The following is a 23221-nucleotide window of genomic DNA, read 5'->3' as shown; positions in this document are numbered from 1 at the left end:
AAACTTTGTTCTGGAGAAAGATTGGAAACATCGAAAAAAATTTGGCAACGCGGACAGAAACTTCGTTAGAAGTCCCGAATAGAAAAAGTCTTCAACCAACGCTTGAATTTAGGGTTTCGAAGCAAAGAAATTAGCGTCGTCAGACTTCCGAAAAGTGAATACTATCGTGCGTACAGTCCAGGGTTCCGAAATGAAACACTGGTCGAAGGAAAAATAAAGAGAACCTTTAAATTTTCCCAGGATTTGAAATCTCACTTAATACGTTGCTCTAAAAGCGAAATTAGCCTATTCTGGACACGCTCGCCATAAGGCAGGTGTGCAGACGACTCGCACTAATTCCTAAAACGACTACGCAACATTCCTCAAGCAATTCCTGAAATTTCTTCTTCATTAATCTTTCTCAAACATCAAACTCCTGTCAAGCTTACACTGATTCTACGCGTGAGTCGGAAATTAACTTGTTCTGTAAATCCAGGTCTTACAGAGGCAGACCAAGAAAAAGTAGGATAGTATCCTGCTCCCTCACCTAACTCTGCCAGGATCTATGAAACACGAGGACGCAAATTCAATCCTTAGGAAATTTCCGAGAAGGACAGAGAGGTGATTACAGATATTGGTGCCAGGTTATCCTCAGAAGGCTACGAGTCAAGGGCAAGGAAAGCATGGGAAGTGGGGAAAGCTCTTGGTTTACAGTTTGATGGACCAGATAGCAAAGCCGTGGAAGGTTTGGAGGCGGAGTTAAGGCAAATCCGTCCGGAATAACCCATGGAGTGCAAGTGGGTGTCATGGAATGTGAGAGGGTTAGGTGGGGCTGAAAAAAGAAGGTCAGTAAAGGAGGCTCTTAGGAAATCCGACGCCCAGGTAATCCTCTTACAAGAGACTAAATTGGATGCTACTAAGTCAAAATTCATTCAGTGTTTTGCAAACTCACTCAATTACGAGTGGGATGTCATACATGCACGAGACTCAGCAGGTGGATTGATTACTATGTGGAAACCACACAATTTCACTGTACTCGAAATAATTAAAGAGGAAAGGTTCTTGGGCTTGTTAGTCAACTTCAGCAGCAGTAACCAAAATTGCCTCTTAGGGAATTCATAAGGACAAAATGTAGATGCTGAAAAACAGGCTTTCTATGAAACACTGGGAAGGATATTGAGCAATAGAAACTGTTGTGTTGTTATGGGTGGTGATTTTAATGGAACCTTGAATTTAGGAGAAAGGAAGGGTGTTAGAGATGAGGTTGATCCATTGCTGAGTAGTTTTGTGTCAAGCTCTCATCTGCTTGACTTACCATTGCAAAATTCGGAGTTTACTTGGTATAGCTCTCGATGTGGGGGACTTTGGAGCAGGATTGATCGATGGCTAATTAACGAAGAGGCAATGCTTTTATTCCAAGGTTGTTACCAGAGTGCTGAAAACTGGGGATTATCCGACCATAGGCCCGTGATTCTATCCTTGGGGCAGTCAAACTTTGGCCCCAAACCATTTCGATTCTTTAATGCTTGGCTGCTGGATAAGGAGTTTAACACCCTTGTGGGTGAATGGTGGTCCTCTGCAACAGTGGAAGGTTGGTCCGGTTATGTTTTACAGCATAAATTGAAGAACCTTAAGACCAAAATTAAGGAATGGAAAGGCTATTCTATGAGGGGCAGTGGTGAAGCGGTAAAAGTTTTGGAAGCGGACCTACAGAATGTCATGAGTAGGTTAGAAGTGGAAGGCCCATCAAATGAGCTGCGTATTCAGAGGATTGAAATTCTTGGGGCTCTTTGGGATAATTTTAGAAGGGAGGAGAGCATATGGAGACAAAAGTCCAGGCTTAGATGGCTCAAGGAGGGAGACAAAAACACCTCCTTCTTCCATTCTATTTGTAGAGCTCGCCAAAGTCGCAAAAGCATTAATTCCCTAGTGGTATATGGGCAGCTAGTGATGGATCCCACAGCAATCAAACTAGCAATCCTTAATCATTTCAAATCTTTCTTTGCCAAAGAAGACAAGTCCAGGCCAACGCTTCGATGTAGTAATCTTCCTAAACTCAGTCGGGCAGAGGCAACTGAGTTGGAAGTTCCTTTCTCTGAGGAGGAAATCTGGGAGGTTATCAAGTCTTGTGATGGGAATCGTGCTCCGGGACCTGATGGTTTTAACCTCGCTTTCTTCAAGCATTTCTGGCCTGTTATTAAAGAAGATGTGATCAGATTTTTTGCAGAATTTCATGAGACAGGGAGATTGGTAAGGGGTCTAAATGCGGCATTCATATGTCTCATTCCAAAACAGAATCAGCCTGAATCAGTGGTAGATTATAGGCCTATCAACTTAATAGGCAGCGCTTATAAGCTCATTTCGAAAGTATTGGCGGCACGTCTGAAACTTGTTATGCCAAAACTTCTCACCCCCAACCAATTCGCCTTCACCCAGGGTCGCCAAATAGCAGACTGCATTGTAATTGCAAATGAGGTTGTCGATTTTATGAAGAAAAAATCCGAAGGGGGATTCTTGCTAAAGGTCGATTTCGCTAAGGCATACGACAATATCGACTGGGGGTTCTTACTTGATGTGCTAGCGGCTATGAAGTTTGGGTATAAGTGGATTAAATGGATGCGATCATGCATATCCACAGCTTCTCTGGCTATCTTGGTAAATGGATCGCCGACAGATTTTTTTAGTATAGAAAAAGGTCTCCGTCAAGGAGATCCTCTATCACCTTTTCTCTTCAACCTATGTGCTAATGGACTATCCTGCATGCTTAACCAACTGTTGGAGGATAATAGATTCAGCGGGGTTAGGATGGGACCGGAGTTGCGATTGAATCATCTTCAATTCGCATATGACACATTGCTGTTTTGTGAGAACGATTTCGATCAGGTGGACCTCCTATGCAATACCTTGCTGGCGTTTTTGTTTGCATCAGGTCTGAAAATTAATATGTCCAAATCCACTCTTATTGGGTGTAATATACCTGACTCAATTGTTGAAGCCGTGGCTGAGTTCTATGGATGGAGCACGGGGAAGCTTCCGGTTTAGTATTTGGGGGCACCTCTAGGAGAAAATCCAAAGCGGAAAATTTTCCGGGAACCAATGTTGGATAAATTAAGGAGGAAGAGTCGCTCTTTGAACTCTAAATACACTTCTTTGAGCGGCAGATTGGTTTTAGCCAAAGCGTCACTTTGTTCGATCCCTACTTACCTAATGTCTATCTACAAGGCTCCGGTGGGAGTTGTGCGGGAAATAGAGAAAATAATTCGTGGCTTCATTTGGGGCAATGGTAGTGGAGATAGGAAAGTGAACTGGATACCTTGGTCTCTTATATGTCAATCAAAGGAATCTGGTGGACTTGGTCTGGGTTCATAAGCTGGAAAAACAAAGCATTGTCGGCAAAATGGGCTTGGAGGTATGGAGTTGAAAAGGACAGCTTATGGAGAAATGTAATATCAACAAAATATAATCTCAATGGGGAGCTGTTGTTATTTCAGACAGTAATGCTAGAAGGGAGAAGCTGGTCCTCTGTTTTGACTGATATCGTGAACACTTTGAAAGAGGACTCGTTGATATCGAAAGGCTTAAAAGAAGGTCTGTTATGCAAAGTGGGAGATGGGAAGAACACTAGATTCTGGTCTGATCCATGGCAAGATTCATCTCCTCTTTGCCTTAAATTCCCACGGGTTTTTGCTGTTAGTTCAAATAAGACAGGCATGATAGCGGATATGGGATTAGTGGTCCAGGGAAGATGGGTATGGGATCTAGCTTTTCAGAGAACTTTCTTTGACTGGGAGGTTGATATCTACAATCAATTTCTAAACTCGATCAATGGCCTATTTCCAGCTATTGGAGAACCCGATAGCTTGATTTGGGGACTGGACAACTCAGGAGTGTTTTCAGTTAGATCACTGTACAAATGGGCTGAAAGTAGAGTGTTCTCAGCAGGAAAATGTGAAACTCCAGCAAAAAATCGTAAAGCTATCCCACCAAAGGTAAATCTTCTGTTTTGGCAGGTGTGCAACAACAAACTAGCCACCAAGGAGAATTTGATGAGAAGGGGCGTGTCTCTAAGTGATAATGGTCTTTGTTCATTGTGTGGGCTAGTCATGGAAACCAGTTCTCATCTTTTCCTCCACTGCCAGGCTACCTGGCCTCTTTGGTGTGCTGCGATACATAGAGAGGGGCTATCTCGGGCTATGCCACGGTCATTGAGTGAGGTGGCTTCAGAATGGAATTCTCTCGCTGTTTCTTCTAATTTATTGCTAAGGAATCTTACCTCTTATGCTATGGTATGGTCAATTTGGATTGGCAGAAATGATCTACAATTCAACAGCAAACAATTCAAGGTTAGTGAGGTTTGGGACTTGCACATTCTGAGGGTGGCTTGGTGGACAAAAACAATCTGGTATGATTGTCCATACGATGTCAATCAATTCTCCACCAATTTCTGCAATATAAAAGTCAGCAAGAAGATAACTCTCCCTAAGGTGGCGTTTTGGTTCCCACCCAGCTTGGGTTATTTAAAGTTCAATGTCGACGGGTCTTCTCAGGGCAATCCAGGGCTTTGTGGGGTGGGTGGAGTGCTGCGTAACCACAACAACGAAATTCTGGGTTACTTTTCCAAAGGCATTGGACAAGGATGGGCTTTCGAAGCTGAATTGAAGGCCATCCTAACAGCTCTTCTCTTTTGTCAACAATTCATGTTCAGTAATATTTACATTGAGAGCGATGCTTCAATTGTGGTGGGCTGGGTAAACTCGAAGTCTAGGAGACCGAGTGCCCTTTTAAATGATCTGAATCACATCGACTTCCTGAGGGCTCAAGTAAACTGCCTTGGTGTCCAGCACATTTTCCGGGAGGCTAATGACAAAGCTGACCATCTTGCCAAATGCGGCGTCACAAGGTCTGATACATTGTGGGTTTGTGTGGACAGAAGAGAGTGACGACTGATTTGGTTAGTAGAGTGTGATCATAGGCGGATGTACCGCCTGGCCATCCTGGGCCTGTGCCCAGGCTCTGGCCAAAAATTGTTTTTTTTTCTTTGGTCCAGATCATAATTTAGGTCCAAAAAAAAAAATAAAAAGGGCAAATGTAAAGGTAAGGGAAAAATTCAGGGACTACTTCATAAATGTGCCCAGGCTTCCCAAAATTTCTGGTTCCGCCACTGAGTGTGATGTTGTTTGAGGTTTCTTCCTCCCTTTGCGAGCATCTGCCTAGTGCGGTCTTTGTAGCTGATGTCGCTCTGGTCTTGTTGTTTTATTTTGATGTTTCTGCTACCCTTTGGGGCTCTTTTGTTTTCTGTTTGCTTACTGTTTGTTTTTCCTTTCCCTTAGCTTTTGTATTTCTCTTTCTCTCTGTTTTCCTTGTACTGTTAGTTACTGTTTCGGCTTTGCCCCTTTTATATATTTGGTATTTCCAAAAAAAAACATTGAAACATAAAATGAAGATAATAATAATAACAATAAGTGTTTTACTAATTAAAATTGTATGTTTTAGTAAATATGTCATTATATATTCCATATATATATAATACTAAATGATTATAATTAACAATTGATTTGATTAAAAGTCACTCGTGCATCGCACAGGCAAACCTGCATTATACCTTCATAAATTTAACTTTGATTATGTAACTAAGGATGAAGACCCCTCTCTATGAATGTTTCGTTCGATTAGTTATAAAATAAAATAAAAAAATTAGGGATGAAGACGCCTGTGCATCGCACGGGTACCATCCTAGTTCACATTCAAATATTGGTTTTAAAAATATTAACATTTTAGAATCAAATCTATCAAATTGAAATTTATCACAATAGAGACTCCAAATCTCAGTGTCAACGAGATGAATACGGGTATGTTTTTTTAGTTAGCTATTTACCAACCAATTCTCGCTTACCAGTAGGGGTGTAATCGAACCGGATTAATTCGGATTTAAGGTGTTTAAATGTCCGAACCAATCAAACATGTTCAGTTTGGTTTGGTTCGGATTTCCTAATTTTTGCTTCTAAAACCGAACCAAACCAACCCGATCTCAATTGGATTGGTTCGGACCGGATGGTCGGATTTGAAATAAAAAATATTATTTAAAAAATTGAACGAAAATTATTCTAAAACTGTGAAAAATTATATAAATATAGAAAAATCCAACATTTCTAAAGAACAAACATTCGATAATGACATAATCCATATAATTCAAATAAAACCAACATCTTCAATATAAACATAAATAAGCAATGTAATGGGTTGGAGTGTGTAAATAATAATTATCAATTCATTGGGTTGGTTCGGATTGATCGGTTTTTCAATCCCTAAATCTGATACCCGAACCGATGGTGTGATCGGATGCAGCGAAAAAAAATCCGAACTGACCCGATGGTCCAATCCAACCCACCATAATGTGTTCAGATCGGATCAGTTTGATCGGATTCGCGGATCGGACTGTACACGCTTACACCCCTACTTACCAGTGTACAAATGAATGTAAAAAAAAACAGTTCAAGGAATATCTTTTAGAAACTAGAAAAACATAGCTCAAGTTGAAGATGTGGCAGTATATTTCATCAAAGAGCTGTTTAAAGTCAAATTTCAGTCAACTAAGAATTAAAACCTATGATTTAAAACCAATTTATCAGATAACCTTATTAAGTAAGGAAACATTCCATTTTGATGTCTGTAACATCAAGTTGCAAAATCTCAGCTCTACAACCCAAAATTGATCCAATGCTGCAAAACCAAAGTCATGTAAGGCAAATATGGCATGTGATCAAGACAGTAGCATTTATATGTGTAAGGCATAGAAATGGATGGAGGGAATACATCCTTTATCTATTCCCAGAACTAAGTCGTAAGCATTGTCTGTCATACCTAGGATGTGTGCGTCCAAGATCCCCATGAACGAATTCTTTGATGTAGGTCCCAGCCTGTAGATCATATTAGATGTTTTACCAATAAATCATCTGATTTATACAACTCAAAACTCAAGTTGAAATGGAAGTCAATCACTTGCCCTATGCAATAATTATTTTCAACCAAATAAAGAACGAGTATTAAACCTTCCTGACATTTTCTACCAAATTTGTTGACTGTCAATCAAAATGTAAAAGACAATGGTGTATGGAACTAAACCAGTCACTGAAAATTCATTTACATAAAACAATACCTGTGTACATAGATGCAAAAGAAAATATTGGGAACTTCCAGCAACTGTCTCCATTTTCATCCTAAGTTTTGAGAAACAAAAGAGATGATAAAATTTCATTACTACTCTGAATGTGGCCATGACAGTGAGGATGGCATATAACTATCAATATATAGAAGCGTCATACCAATGTATAATCTTTTCACGCTCCAAAGGACTACGACGGTGTAGCACCCTTATTGGGGTCCTCTGCAAAACTTTCTGCACAAAAGATAAAGTTGTGCTTTCCACAGTTATAGGTTAAAACAAAACAAAAAAATTATATGCAGAATTCCCAGTAGAAACTAGCCCAATTTTTTGTAAGTATACTTGAATTTGATAAAATAATTATTGTGTATTTTCATTGATTAATACTTGACTGAAAACTACAATATATATAGACTAACAAAGAGATAAAAAGAAACTAAATCTATCTAAACCTATCTCTATTTAAATAGATATTATCTCTATTTAAATAGATATTATCTCTATTTAAATAGATACTAATCTAAAATAGAGAAACAAATCTAAACTATATCTCAATGAGATAATACTAATAGTAAACTAAATCTAAACAGATATTCAACACTCCCCCTCAAGCTAAAGCTTACTTAGCTTTAAGCTTGTAACAAATCGAACCCAAGAAAAAAATTATCTTAATAGATATCCCTTAATAATGACAGTCTTGGCGAATCTCTGAATTGAATAACTTTTCAAACTTCTAGTAAATCCATGGCAGCAAAAGACAACTTCTCATACTTCAAATTGAATAATCTTTTGAACTTCTGCTAAATTCATGGGCAGGCAAAAGACAACTTCTCATACTTGATCTGGCTGAAATTGATGCAAGACAAAAACCAATTCTTCTGGAGTGTCGTAGGGTAGCTGAGCCAGCAAACAAGGGCGAAAAAAACCAGCAACAATACGCCCGAAAACAAAACAAGGCTGAAGCAACAACTCACCAACAACAACCACACAGAAATAAAACATACTTGAGGTCGATCGATTGATGGCTTCTAAGACAAACAATGGTGTCAACTTTGACACAGACAACTCTCAAACATTAGAGAGTGGGCCAGCGCAACTCGCAGCTGAAGCCCTAAACCAGAAAACCAAACAACTAGAAAACCAAACAATCGAGACGAAACAAACGAAGGTGACATTGTCACCTTCAAAACCAAATTGCATAAAGTCAGCCAGGAGCGGTATTATAAGAGCATCTCGATCAATGAGACGCAAACAACAACTCAAGTCTCAAAATCCAATGCGGAACCTGAGCGTCAAAACGGAGTTAAAACTCTAAACCAAACCAAACCAAACTAAAACAAACTAAACCAAACCAAACCAAACCAAACCAAACTTGGTCAACAATGAGAGATGGCACGAGAAACGTCCAAACAGGGTCAAAATAGCAAACCCACAAACCAAACAGGGAGAGGACGACCGGATGATCACAACTGTGACGGCACAACACACGTCAAAACAGAGGAAGGATCCTTAAAACCAAACCTGGCTGATACACAAAGAGGACCAGCTAGAACAAAGCAGCGGAGAGAGCGGCGCGTGGACTTCACACGCAGAGAGATGGGAGGCACGTGAGGGCGCGTGGCTTGAAATCCGACGGTGGTGGCTGGCCGTAGTCTCTAATAACACTTCCCCTCAAGCTATAGCATATATGTCATATGCATAGCTTGTAACAAATATAATTAACTTGAGAAGCAGCTGCTGCCGGAGAGAGATATTCCCAAAAATAGTCCAAAATTTATACACCAACAAACCACACAATGCAAAACCAATTCTCCACTTTAATAGAGAGCAAAAATCTTTTCCAACTCCAAAACCACACTGTGCCAACCAAAACCAAGAAACCAAAAACAAGAAACTAGAACAACCCAACACACTAATTGAGAACTGGATTGGACCAAAGAGCCACATGGTACTGCTTCATTCTGGCATCATCAGAAACTTCCAATATCACCATCCCAACGCATTGGCATTCCATATTTCCACTTCATGTAACCAATACTCTCGCTGGCAGTGAAGAATTATTATGTCATTCCAATCAAGAATTCTTGAGTAAACAATTGTTGAATCAATTCCCACAATTTCTTCCAATCACGCAACTGCATTAAAGGAAGGAAAATCTGGAGAAAACAACATCTGGAACAGAACCAGGAGGGAGAGCCAAATATCCTGACCAACTATACTACAACGGACGAACATGTATGTGGTCGTCGCGTCGAGTTCAGGTTTGTGCGTTACCTTCACGCGCCGAAGAAGAAGGCGCGGTTGTTTTAAGTATTAAGAAACAACGGTCAATAGGGTTCCAAGACAAAGGGGACCATAATCAGAAAGAAACGAGGCCGTAAGAAAAGGCTAGAACAAACAAGCGCGGAAGCACAGGACGAGTGAAAATAATCCAAAGAGATTTGGAAGGTCACCATGAGGGGGCTCACGGGGGAGGAGCCCCTCACAGCGGTAGGATCGAAACTCGCTCTGATACCAACTTGAATTTGATAAAATAATTATTGTGTATTTTCATTGATTAATACTTGACTGAAAACTACAATATATATAGACTAACAAAGAGATAAAAAGAAACTAAATCTATCTAAACCTATCTCTATTTAAATAGATATTATCTCTATTTAAATAGATATTATCTCTATTTAAATAGATACTAATCTAAAATAGAGAAACAAATCTAAACTATATCTCAATGAGATAATACTAATAGTAAACTAAATCTAAACAGATATTCAACAAGTATGAACCAAGGTAATATGAACCATGTTCAAGGCTTCAAGCTAGATCAAAGTAGTTGAAAATATGGAACCAAAGAGCATGATTCATTTCTCATTTGATAATCAGTCTCTGCATTTTTACTAAACAATGGATTTCAATCTAATGTTTGAATTTGTTACATGGGTCCTATTATTTTTATTAGCCTTCTGGACAAACACAATTTTGATTTCAGCTTAGTTGATGACTTGATTCATCAGAAAACATCAATCAAATTGACTAAGAACAGCAATGAGACATACTTTAATTATTGATCATTTTACTTTAGAAGCACATTTTAGCTGCCCTTGTGATAGTCGTCTTTTACTATGGTAAAATTTCCCATTTTATAGACTTGTTGAGAAAAATAAAACCATAAAAGTACATACATCTAATACAATGAAATGGCAAATCGATATGAGCAATGCACACAAAAGGATTCAACGGTTATACATATGAAAAGGATAAATCACAGGCTTAACGACAAAAACATTACAATCAGGAACAGACACATCTTTGAGCACTGCTTAGCCTAAATCAATGATGCAAAGACGAAAAACATGAGTTCTCAAAGTATATGTAAAAAAAAATTACAATATACAAGTTTGATAACAGGTAATATACTACATAAACACTCACCAAATCGTTTAGTGAAGACACGCATTGAAAATCTTCATCCTTCAGAGGACGAGAAATCCACACTAAAGCAGTGTATTGTTTCTAGACAATTTGAAGAGTGTAACATTAAGATTGATTCAGATAAAACAATGAAAAGAGCAGAGTTGCAAACCATGAACTATGAAATAAATTAACCAACTAAGAAGAAGAGAATGCCAGACCTGCTTCTCTGCTTCACCTTCACGCATAAGTTCCCAGCCTTGACTACCAACGAGTTTCAGATTTTTCACTCTAACCTACATGAACATATGATACTACGTATTTACTCATCGTGTAGTAAAAAACTACCATAGAAACATCACCAGTTCAGCTTCAACATTACCAATTTATTCTCCATGTTATTAATCAGTTTCTCTATATCTTCTACAGACAGTTCCGATGGGACATATCGAGAGTTTTGCACCTCAACAAGAAATGGCCTTCCTGGGCCCAACATTCGGACCTAGAAGAATAGTTATGTATCACATAAGTTCATTAACCAATGAGCTTAAAAAATAAATAAAAACCATGAATTTTTAGTACATCAATGTCTTCTCTACCAGCAGCATGAAACTTGAAACTATCAGCTTGGCATGCTTGGAGGATGTTTCCACCTATAATTTCCTACAACGTGATTACACATTATTGTCACCTTCCACAATTGGCATAAAAAGGGAATATAAGGTGACAATAGCTATTTGCAAGAGTAAACAATACCTCAACTGATGCTTCCCCCATTCTTTCATCATCAATGATCCAGCGTGTTTGACTCACATTCCGTGAATACTGCCATGAAAGTAACAACATAGATTAAAAGTTGCACAAGCTAAGATTAATCTTGGTCGATCATTACTTTGCAAGTCATAGACATATGATAAAGGAAATTATATTCCATATATGAAGGATATCTTTTTGTGACAATTAGTAAAATTACAATTTACAATAAATTTCAACTGTATATTTCAAAGATGCATATCATGACATATTAGCACAGAGAAATGACTATGCATGTCAAATATGCATATCATGACATATTAGCACATAGGAATATGTAAAATATGAGTGCAGCTGTTGGAAAAAGAAACGAAACATTTATGTTTTAGAACATAGCAAGGTGAAAAAAACACCAATGTTGATGCCATCTGAGAGGCTCATAGGAGGCAAGGACTTGACCTGTGATGTGATAATAGAATCAAGAGTTGCAATATGCGTACTTAATTCAAATAGGAAAGATGGGAGAACAAATCCATTACCTTCAGGTACCTTCCACCAAAATAAAAAGGTGTCCTGTAACAAGTGTAAGTAAAATGGCAAGGCTCATTTACCTAAAAAGCAGGGAAATAAGGTTAGCAATAGAATCAAATAAAATCATAAAGAGAATGAATAAAAAAAGTATGTAGCTCAGAATTTTGCTTTTACTATGAACGCAAGCACTCCCATTGTGAACCCACTATACAAATCTACAAGGGTTTAAAATATATATGAAGTTGATAGAAAGCGTTCTCACAACATGGTCATCATGAAAGTCAATTAAATTAAACTCGTAAGACATGTATTCATAGAAAAGGAGGAGAACCAAGAATTACCGTTTCTAGCAAGAATTTACAGCAGTCAGAGGTTTCATTTTCTAGTGAACTGTTAGAAGGCTTTTCTCCAACTAAATTGGATTCACCTATTAAAAAAGAAAATCCAAATGGTCAGTGCAAGGAACTGTGAAATCATTGGCAGTGTCTACACCATTGTCAGACCTACTCACAATCTTAGTGTACATTGCAGCAAAAGAATAGTTAGAAAGGAGAAACAACTGAAGTACTGGACATATGATATGACATTGTTTAGCTGAAAAATCAGCTATGAACTGAAAAACAAATATGATGAAAACTCATAAGGGGATATGAGATTATATGCTTTATGGTTTACACAGTAAGGAGAAGATCTAAAGTAACTCTCAAGGAACAGAAATTATGAAATTCAATGGAAGGAGGATTATATAATCTACAAGGAATACTAATGCAATTATCGGTTTATTGCACAGCATGCAGCGTGACTGAAAAACTAGTACAATATACGGAACTTACTGTAAAGAACCAAAATTTCAACGGACCCAACAAAGGACTCTTATTTATGGCAGCATTATCTGGTAAAAGACATTGTTCATCAATAACGATGTACAGCTACGCAAAGGCCCATTATCATAAAAAAGAATATCAGAGCAAGAAATGGATTCTTGTGAAGATTTAATAATTATGCAAAAGAAGACCATTTTAATAGAAACATAATAGGTTTGTCACGAAAAAATCATGTACATAGGTTTAATACTGTATGCAATCAGAAAAACAAAGTCAGATTATCACACTTTTCTTAATAAAAAAACATAAATGAAAATAAAACACACGGCACAGTGATAAAGTTAGACATGCCTGTTTTTCTTCTCTTGCAACCCTGAGCAGTATCAGAGCAGTTCTCAGCCCCTTTGGACGCTTTAGAGTGAGTGTATGTCAAACGAATGCGGAAAGAGCTCGCACTTGATTTACATTCCTGCAAACTTGATTTCTGTAGAAAAATGAAAAGAGGGTACAATCAAAGATGGAGTAAGTTGGATTCTGATGAGCAATTGCAATTGGTATTGACTGACCAGAAGATTTTGAAGAGGATGTACTAGAGAAAATTTCAAGGCATCCTTTGCAGAAATGCATCCAACATGGAAATTTTGTTGGGATCCGTATTTGGTTTTGATGTATGAGCTGAGAGAGTTGTCGTTTTGGAGGATAATAGGCGGGATGGAAACTTCAAGGGAAAAGGATTCAAAGTGATAGCGTTGTCGTTTGAGCATATCAGCAATGAGAAGGGCGACATCATCGTTTTGCTTGTTATGGAGGATTCCGCTGTCATCAGAAAATGAGAACTGGAGGATCCCTAAGCAGAGAGTGCAGAGTTGTTGTTGTTGGTGGTGGTGGATGGAAGGGAAGAAGAGAGAGGGAGAAGCATAGATGCGGTGGCCTTGAACCCCCAACGCCCGAAAGATGCAGCGGTTACATAACTGCAAAACAAGAAGCAGCGATTAGAAAGAAAGGAAATGAATGAATTGAATTGGTAGTAAAATGAAGGTTAGATAACGAACCCCGAGGGACGCCAAGTCATTCACGACGTCGGAAGGCAAACTCTCGACCACTTTTTCTAACTCCTCCTCCGCCATTTTTTCCAATTCCTTTTTCCCACAACACGTAAGTATATATACTGTCACCAAATTGTTGAATTCCTAATGGGGCTTAATCAGTTTGATGATTGAACAATAATGAGCTTAACCTTACCATTCAAATCCAAACAATTTACAAACCCAATACAAAAGAAAACCACCAGAAAAACCTAACAAATCCCTAAATGATACACTGGTCCTATAAGAACAGATAGAAGATGAGACCAGCCCACAAGGAGGACAAAGATGCAACCCTACAAGTAGACTAGATCAACGATGAGAAATCGCAAACACAAATCAACACAACAATGAGAATCACACACAAATGCAGAGAGAGAAATTGCAAAGATATCTATCTAATGACCCTAGATCAATCACGCATCGCGGAGTGACTTACCTTCAATTGGTTAGGGTTCCTCTCTGGAGAACGACGAGAGAGTGGTGAGTCAGAGTTGGTAAAAATATTCCGCCAGTTGAGGTAAAATAATGCAAATTAAAGGAATCTGCGTGCGGGGGTTAATAAAACCGCCGCTAAAACCCCCCCACTAAAATAACATCTTTTTTTTTGTAGTTCACTCAAGCACACTATCGTATGCAGGATCTAATCATGTGTCAGTCAAGCTATGATATACTCACTTCGCTAATAAAAAAAGATAAGGGCCTGTTTAGTTTGAGAAAACATTTTATGTTTTCATTTTCCAATCTCAATTTCCAAAAACAATTTTCATTTTCAATTTCCAAAATTCAAGAAAACATGTTTGGTTAATTTTCCATTTTTCATTTTCTAAAAATGAAAACACTAGAATTGTGTTTGATTCAACTATTTTCAATAATTTGAATGAAGCATTTTTTAATGATAAATGTATAGCTATAATTTACTTTGGTACATAAATGTATAGCTATATATTTATTTGCTAAAAATATATGAACAATAAATATACAATATAAATACTTAATTGTATATATATATTAAGACGTTAACTAAAATATTAAAATAGTCCTTATCCCCACTATCTTTATCCCTGCAACACTGACACGCTCATATACATAACCAGAACACTATTACCCCTTTGAATGGATCCTTCATCCTTATTGCTTGTGAGGGTAAGATTTCTTCAAGAGCTTGACCAGTGATTGGACTATCATTGTTCCATTTGAAAGCTTCGAAGGGTCATCTGGTACTTAAAAGTCCTTGCTTTGTTCCACGTGTCTGTACCAGATCTTCAAAAATCAGAGCTTGAAACATACTCGAAATAATTTAGAGCGTGTGCTTTCTCTTCCATTGTGCGTTCCTGCTGAGATTCATTCTTTGATCAAAACGTCGTATTAATCTAAGCGTTGAAACCACATGAAGGAATTTTTATTTTTAATTTTGTGGAGCTTACGGGAATCGAACCGACAACCAGGAGGTTAGTGGAAGAAAAAAGAACGCATCTCAATTAGTATTCCAACTATTTACAGGATTGCCACCGCGTTTTCATATTTTTTCATTTTCAAAGGGTTCAAATGGAAAACGCTGGAAACGAGGATTTTTTGTTTTCAATTTCTCACCTGTTTCCGAAAATATTTTCATTAAAAACATTTTCAAAAAGTAAAGTGAACACATTTTCCATCCTATTTCCTGTTTTGTATGAAAATGAAAATAGGAAATGATCAAACCAAACAGGCCCTTAGTAAACCACACTACAGTAAAAACACCCCTGGACACCGATAATTCATTATATTTTCTAGAGTTACACTTCGATCAATCTCACAATGCATATCCATACCTAAGTTATGCTCCTATGTAAATTGTAAATTATAGCTATTTAACCAAAACCACTTCCGGAAACAATTTTCCAAAGTTATACATGTTTTCTATAATTTACATAAATCCAATAGAATCTTTCCTGTACCTTATCACTTCTCTTGTATAGTATATATGTACAGTTTAATTCATTCAATAACAATTCATTTTACACACATAAGTCATGTGTTTAGTTGAAATATGTTAAGCATTGTAACCAACTTTCAATACATTAATTGAGTATTCTTTCAACATTATAGCAATTGAAATATATGTTAAAGCATTCATTGTATTCTATTATTGTAGACCTATTAAGAGAAGAGACAACCAGTGCTCTACCAAGTGCCAAATGCCAACTTTCTCATCACCTTATCAGTAATAAATAATAGTAAAATTGGGGAAATTACAATGGGAATAGAACAATATTGTTTCTCTTTTAATTTAACTGGGAAAGAATGTGACCTCGAGCTGGGGTCATTTATAGTTGAATCATACATTTCCATCATACCATACCACCATAGCTTAAAATACCAAACAATAAATTCAAAATCTGAAGCAGATAAGTTAACTGCTTTTCAATTCATATTCGAAGCGTGGGATCTTTACAGCAGGCAAGCTTGGTAGCTCAAAGGGGTCTTGTGTGTCTCCCACTTGCCCTGCCACAAAGTAGTGCATTCTTTGGAATAGGATATTCATCTCTGATTGAGGTTGATGTTGTATAAACACGCATATAAAACTGTTGGCCAAGGTATTGACGTGCCCAGAATTCAGACCTCAAGTTCCACATGCCCACATTGTCAAGCGCAATATATATAGCAGTCCATGACTTGGGATATACCTGGATGCAGTAATCAACATTATCAAAGATTAATTAATTAATTTGAATCAGTTCTAAAATCCAATTAATTAATCTAGTTAGGCTACAAGATAATGTTGATGATGATCATATATTAGCATGTTTGGATCATCTTCTTTTTCTTCAAAATCAATTTTGAAAACCAAAACAAAGGTTTTCCTCATAACAGATTCTGACTTTAGAATTATATGTTAGTATTTCCACTCACCTGAGTGGTGGAACGCGAAACTGCATCTCGAAGATTGTACTGGTTTCTGCTATCAGGTGTCCACTGTCCTCCATCCAGACTACAAGTATAGTAGAAATGTTTCATTCACAGGCTTATAGCTTATATATAAATAAAATAAAATCCAAGCATGTTTAGTGCATTACCCAACCACAAAGAAAGAGTAGCCATCAAGATGATAGCTCTGAAGGATGTCTTCGTCATTTTGGAAAACAATCTCCACAAATGTTCTGTAGTCAGTTTGCAGGACAGAGGTGTCAAGATATATGCCACCGCCAGTGGGTCTGTCGGAAATGCTTCCGACACGGAAAACGCCATCGATTTTGAAGTAGTCAGCGAGCTTAAGAGGAGTGTCTGGGGAAACATAAGAGACACTGTTCATCGCGTATCTTTGCTTGCCGTTCACTTGCCCAGCTGAACTCGAGAGTATGATGGTTCTCGTCGTGTTTATCATACCATAATGGTAGGATCCTTGTGGGTTTGGCCGCGGTCCGCTTGCTGTGAGGTTAGTCCTGAAATAAAATTGTGCAACATTCATTCATGTTACTTATATATATACATACATAGATATAAATACATGAATAATGATAGACACCTCTGGTTGATTTCACATCCCAATTTTGTATAACATGTTATAAACTTATAATCAGACTCAATTTTGACACAAGTTACTCACATAAGCTTCACTTTAGAATTAAATCAATTAATTTTGCCAGTGTGATCCATAGAGATGATCTCACTTAATTGGAACTTTGTTATTGTTGTTGTTATAAAATCAATTGTAAAAAGACTTCACAAGATGCACTTACTAGTTTCTGTCCTAAAAGCTTCCTATGATAGTTTGGGTAAAAAAAATACTGTGATTCTATAGTTTCAGGTGAGAAACTACTCAAGCTAGACATGTTACTGTTTTGGAAAGGGGGGGGGGGGGATAGACATGAGGTTTTTCACATGCCTTTGAGGAAAGATGGAAACAAAGAACTTGGGCAGTTTCACAATTTAAACACACAATTATGGAAAAACTAATTAAAATCCAATTTAGTGAAAAAAATCCTAACAAGCTCTTGGAATAACAACTAATGCATGTTCTAAGAGGATGTCCAGAAATAAAACAAATTATGACAGTTGTTTTTTTGTGGAGCATACATTGATTTCTATTCTAGACATGCAATGAGGTGTGCTTAGTTCCTTAGAAATAACTAATCTGGTTTAGTCTAAAAACAGAGTTTTAGATGTATGGTCTAAAATACCTGATGGAGCGGGCTTGGTTCAAGGACCAGTCAACTTGGATGGTAGGTCCACCAGGGGGTGGACCTGAAACTTGGCCTGCAGAGTTACTATATCGAAGGACTCCAGTGGATGTGAGCACCGGTGAGGTGAATCGTGTGGAAACCACAATGTAATAGTCTTGAGCTGGTTGATCAGCTGTTACTAGAACCGAGTAAGATTGCCCAACGTGAACGTCAAGGGAGGAATAGGTAGTCTGAAGGGTGTGTGTTCCTTCCACTTCTACCAGCTTCATTTTGTGGTTTTGTATCCGGAAGTTAAGTGAATGTTCCAACCCCACATTCGATATTCTCAGCCTGTAAGTCTTTCCTGCATGTTTCAAAGTTACCTAAAGTTATTATATTGGATAATTTTAAGGTGAATTATGTCAAAAAACCGATTCATCCATAAACCATGTTTTTACTACTATCGTTTTATAGATGTTATTTACAACATGCTTTTTATGTGCTAAATTTAATTTGCAACAAAACTGTTTTAATCTGTGAACAATATTTTCTTTGTTTGCGAAGTGTACTATATTATATACCGGTATACAATTTGGTTTTTCCTTCAATAGAGAAAACAATGATGGTTCAGCAAGAATAAGAAAAGAGAATTAGGCAATGCTATATAGACACATTTTACTGAGTCTTATTTGGTAAGGTGAATATTACAGGCAGCAAGCAGGTATTTATCCAAAATTTTCAATCATTAAATGAAGTAGCCAGCTGAAATGGTTGGATTATAAATTATTTCAGTGTTATTACTTATTACCTTGTTCCACATTTAAAGATGCTCCACCAGACCCACGGCCATTGATGAGGACTCCATCAGGGAATGGCAGCTTCTTGCCGCTATCAAGTTGGGCCTTCAGATCCTGTCACATAGTAATAACTAATTATTGAATATGATAATTAAGGTTTAGCAAAAGAAAACCGTTGTAGATATAATATATTCAGTAAAACAGGATTTAATTAGATAACAAAACCATTGAACATGACAAGGATGTTCAATTTTCTTGAAGAAAAAAAGAAAGATAATTCAATTCCAGAGTGCAATATATATAATTTACATAATTACCTTTTGAGTTTAATGAATATGCACTGACAGTGTAAAATAGTTTTACACAGACATCCAATTGAATTCCGCCAAATCAGAAAATATCTTATTCTTTTAATTAAAATTAAAGTCAAATGTAATTATCTCTCCTATGTGGCATGCTTTGATTGGATGACTGTGTAAAACTATTTTACACTGTCAGTGCATATCCATTAAACTCTTAACTTTTTCTTATTTAAACAAATATGATTTTTCTAATGTATTTTGTGGCGGTTGAAAATCTCAATTAATGTATGTAAATTTTCACAAAATGAATAATATGGATTAATTTCACATATTTCATTAATATTTGATATTAAAAACTATGAGATTTTTTTAGGGACCAAATCTAATTTACCTCTATTTTATAGGGAGTAAAATCATATGAATAAATTATTAAATTTAATTATGAATGGTAAAGATTAAAATAATTTAATACTCACGTGACTTACTTTATGTTTTCCTCCCAACCATTTATAATTAGATTGTGATAATTTATTTATTCTTATTCTTATGTTATAATATAAAATGATCATTTTCATTATTAGTATATTTTATTCTTATTCTTATGTTATAATATAAAATGATCATTTTCATTATTAGTATATGTAAGTATATGTATGTGGATGGGTATGTGTGGAAATTAATTGGGATTTGAGGCACTTGGCCCACACGTAACGCAGACCCAGCTGTCCCAAGACAAACATATTGAATTATATCATGGTAGTCAGTATCGCACGATACGTATCCCGATACGATACGAAAATCAACCAAACGATACGTATCCCATGTATGTATCTTTTTGTGTTCGTATCGTGACCTGTATCGCACATATCGCATGAGTATCGCACGATACGTATTCCGATACGATACAAAAATAGTTTTTCAAATGTCGTTTCATCTTACTCCCCTAGAAAAATTAGGTAATGGGCATTTAATTTCATTAAAAATTAGTAAATTGCTCTAAAAAGTGATGTTTTCTTCGATTCTTTCACCCTTTCACGTTCAACTTCACTTCAGCAGCCCTTTCATGTTTCACGTTCAACTTCAGCAGCCCTTTAATGGCTTGGAATTAGGGAGTGGGCATTTAATTTCATCTCTTTGATGTTTAGTACTTTAGTTTGGCTTATGGCTTGGAATTAGGTTGAACTTGAACTTTGTGAGACTATTTTTCTACTTATGACTTGGATCTTTGATTATTTTGAACTATATTTAGATGATATATTAGTATATTATTTAATTTATGACTTAATTTTTTGTGTGTCCGTATCTTACGATACACGTTACGATACGATACGCGACACAAAATTAGGGTCTAGCGATACATGATACGTATCTCGATTTGACTACCTTGAATTATATTATATGGCAATTAGAGAGAGATTAGATTAGATTAGATTACCGTGTGGTTGGACTTGTACCAGTCTCCAATAAGGACAGTGTAATCACCAGCGGGATCATCGAATGGAACTGGAATTCTTGGTCTGCTGAGGATCCTAATGCCTCCAAAACCACCAGCTGCTTTGTGGAATGCAAGGGATGGGAAGTAGTAGAAGCTCCCAATTTGATCCTTCACTTGAAGTATGTATGTGAAGTTCCTACCCGGAGGGATTGGGCATGTTGTTCCGAATACCCCATCTTCGTACGAGTTCCTTCTCTGCTGGACCCCATTCCTATCAAATCCATAATTATTAATTACTAGTAAAAAGTAATAAAGGTCGTAATTATTCGATCGACTAAATCTAAATCAAGGCAATTGATTGCCAGCCAAGCATAAATAAATAAATAAAGTAAATGGGCCCTGACAATAATTTGTTGTGGCTAAGCAATAACAGAAATTCCAACTGATTAACACAAAAAGCCTATAGTGAACTCTTCCTGCACATTTTTTGTTCTTTCTATTTATTTTCGCAACAAACCCAAACTGCTAAGGGGGTGTTTGGTAGAAGCTTTGCTCTGCTGACCAATTAGTACTTATTTGGAACAATAATGAACTTTTAGTTAATAATGGTTTTCATCTCCATATGTACAAATTAATTAGTATTTCTAATTTAATGATTAATACAATATAAATACTTGATTAATCATGTAAGTTGGCGTCCCGTGATCACGTGTGGTGTTTTTGCTTGCCCTTTCGATGTGAATAAAGTTAAAAATATAAATCTGATTGATTCCTGTCAAATGAATTTGAAAAGGAAAATACAAATTAACTTTATAATATACAGTAGAGCAGAGCAGAGCAGCGAGCGATACAGATCTGGATCCATGTGTGTATGTGTGTGTCTGGGAGAGAACATATGGATATATCACAATATTCCATTCCAGCCACTATTATTACGAGTAGCGTGACTCAACCAAACCAACTATGTGTGTGTTTGGTTTCAAATCTGGAGAGGCCAAACGTGGATCCAGAAATCCAAAAACAACTATTTCTTGCTTCTACAAACGTGGATCGGGGCCAAACGTGGATCTGCAGAAGTTTTCCAAACACACACTATATAATCCATAATGTATATGCAATGTACGAACCAACAAGTAACAGACACTAGTACAACTGAACTGACATTTGAAATTAAATTAAAGAAAATTAAAAAATCAAAACAGATGAGATAGATAGAGATAGGATTGGGATGAGTACCAGGAGAGGAGAAAGGGCTCGTCTAAGCTATTGAAGACATTGATGATGAGGTTGTCATTGGTAACTGAATGAATATCTGGACCTGGGAATTGTCCATTGATAAGTATTCCCTGCGTGTTGATTCATGAGATTCAGATCCAATGATTAATAATTAATTGATAAAAGTGAAAAATTAACCAAATATATAATATAATATACCTGCTGGCGAACACCAAGTGGATAAATGTCACCGTATGTTACATTCCAGCTGAAGAACCTGTAGGGATCTTCAGCAAGAGTACTGGTGAATGTGATAAAGCATAACAACACCACAACGCCGCTTCCAATATTGTTCAGCTCCATACTCAAAGGCAGATAGAGACACAGCACAGTACGTACTGTTAGAAATCTGGAATCACCAACACGTACCACTCTCTGCCTGTGTAGCTAATTAAGCTTACTAATGCTGACTACTCTATTGGATTTGGTTGGTTGGTTGTTGAATCAACAACTAATGAAGTGCCAGAGAGAGAGAGAGAATAAGGAACTTAAAAGGTAAGAGGAAGAGGAAGAATTAAGATATAAGAAATGGGCTAAGGATGGGAACAAGAACAGAACACGTTTAAATGTATGTGCGGGACAGAGTGGGGAAGGTTCGCTGTAGCCGTAAAGTGTTAAATCCAACAGAGCCAAAACTTCTAGTTCTACTCAATTTACAACCAAGGAATAAACCAGATCGAATAATGTTGAATCTACTATCAATTTCCACATTCACCTTATATAAATGTAAAGATGAATTAGAGAAATAAGTGATATGATATGTGAAAATAAGATGAGAGAAAGTAAAATGTGAATGTATCAATACTCAATACCACAATACTGCTTTTCTATTTTTTTATCTTTTTAAAAATGGAGGAGGTGAGGAATTAATTTTTTAATATATATATAAGACTACTATTTATATTTTATGATATATAGTGTTTTAAGTTTGATTAATATAACCAACCAATTCTATTGATTTATTGGTAGATAATTTAGAGCTTCATAAGAGTGAGGTCACGATATCTAATCTCGGGAAAATAATTTGTTGGGACGGACAACCATAAATTCCTGAACAAGTTAACATTAGTAAAAAGAAATAATAAGAAACTCAGATTAGTATAGATACAGTACCGGATTTGGATAAAAAAAAAAGACTACAAGTTTACGGTTTTAATTTTGTTTATTTACAAAAGTGCTTCCATAATTTTGGTCTGCATGTGATAATGGACAAATGTTTTTTAAAGTGAACATTTTTTAAGAAAACTTAGGAATTCAATGAGTTACATTAACCATTGAGAGCTAGTGAATAATGTCAATATCTTCCATGTGATTTCGCACTCTATGTTTTTTTATAGGCAAATGTTAGTTGTTAGTAATGTTAGTAAATTAATCTTTTTTCAGGGTTCGAACTCTGGATCATTCATGAAAAAATTGTCTCATGATATGGAATTTCATCAATTTCTTATTTAGAAATCTAATAGCCAGTTAACAATTTTACTTAATAATAATGAAGTTATTAATGAAAAAAATAAATACTACTTGA

At 36.7% G+C, this 23221-nt stretch overlaps 2 protein-coding genes across 6 annotated transcripts; both read right to left on the bottom strand.

The window, feature by feature from the left end:
* Positions 1-6457: 6457 nt before the first annotated feature.
* On the bottom strand, positions 6458-14338 carry LOC130717625 (uncharacterized). Of its 5 annotated transcripts, none has more exons than XM_057567932.1 (15): positions 14185-14338; positions 13713-13850; positions 13227-13631; positions 13012-13144; positions 12178-12263; positions 11845-11916; positions 11309-11377; positions 11135-11215; positions 10935-11054; positions 10774-10848; positions 10574-10654; positions 7302-7375; positions 7136-7196; positions 6841-6896; positions 6458-6699 (listed from the first exon to the last, which is right to left on the bottom strand). In XM_057567932.1, the coding sequence occupies exons 2-15, from the start codon at positions 13785-13787 to the stop codon at positions 6618-6620; spliced, it is 1470 nt and encodes a 489-aa protein (XP_057423915.1). In that variant the 5' UTR covers positions 13788-13850; positions 14185-14338; the 3' UTR covers positions 6458-6617. The 5 variants fall into 5 exon arrangements, with proteins under 5 accessions (XP_057423915.1, XP_057423916.1, XP_057423918.1 ...); XM_057567933.1 differs by having other exon boundaries at positions 13713-13828; positions 14185-14331; XM_057567935.1 differs by having other exon boundaries at positions 13713-13799; positions 14185-14305.
* A 1578-nt stretch (positions 14339-15916) lies between these two features.
* On the bottom strand, positions 15917-22363 carry LOC130717159 (L-ascorbate oxidase homolog). The gene is made up of 8 exons (XM_057567294.1): positions 21856-22363; positions 21658-21767; positions 20422-20692; positions 18696-18798; positions 17906-18251; positions 16802-17167; positions 16638-16716; positions 15917-16411 (listed from the first exon to the last, which is right to left on the bottom strand). The coding sequence occupies exons 1-8, from the start codon at positions 21997-21999 to the stop codon at positions 16199-16201; spliced, it is 1632 nt and encodes a 543-aa protein (XP_057423277.1). The 5' UTR covers positions 22000-22363; the 3' UTR covers positions 15917-16198.
* Between the last annotated feature and the right edge of the window lie 858 nt (positions 22364-23221).

The sequence above is a fragment of the Lotus japonicus genome, chromosome 5 (assembly GCF_012489685.1).
Source record: "Lotus japonicus ecotype B-129 chromosome 5, LjGifu_v1.2".
NCBI lineage: Eukaryota > Viridiplantae > Streptophyta > Magnoliopsida > Fabales > Fabaceae > Lotus > Lotus japonicus.
Note: the sequence above shows the minus strand (reverse complement) of the source record. Positions and strands in the feature narration are given on the sequence as shown.

Bases quoted from the DNA above. Each gene is read 5' to 3' on its own strand.
- LOC130717625 (XM_057567932.1), bottom strand. From the start codon at position 13,787: ATGGCGGAGGAGGAGTTAGAAAAAGTGGTCGAGAGTTTGCCTTCCGAC. The intron at 10,849-10,934 runs GTAATGTTGAAG...ATGTTCATGTAG, and splicing joins ATAACATGGAGAATAAATTG to GTTAGAGTGAAAAATCTGAA. The intron at 7,197-7,301 runs GTATGACGCTTC...CTCAAAACTTAG, and splicing joins CGTGAAAAGATTATACATTG to GATGAAAATGGAGACAGTTG.
- LOC130717159 (XM_057567294.1), bottom strand. From the start codon at position 21,999: ATGGAGCTGAACAATATTGGAAGCGGCGTTGTGGTGTTGTTATGCTTT. The intron at 21,768-21,855 runs GTATATTATATT...ATCAACACGCAG, and splicing joins CACTTGGTGTTCGCCAGCAG to GGAATACTTATCAATGGACA. The intron at 16,717-16,801 runs GTAATGCACTAA...CTATACTTGTAG, and splicing joins TACTCTTTCTTTGTGGTTGG to TCTGGATGGAGGACAGTGGA.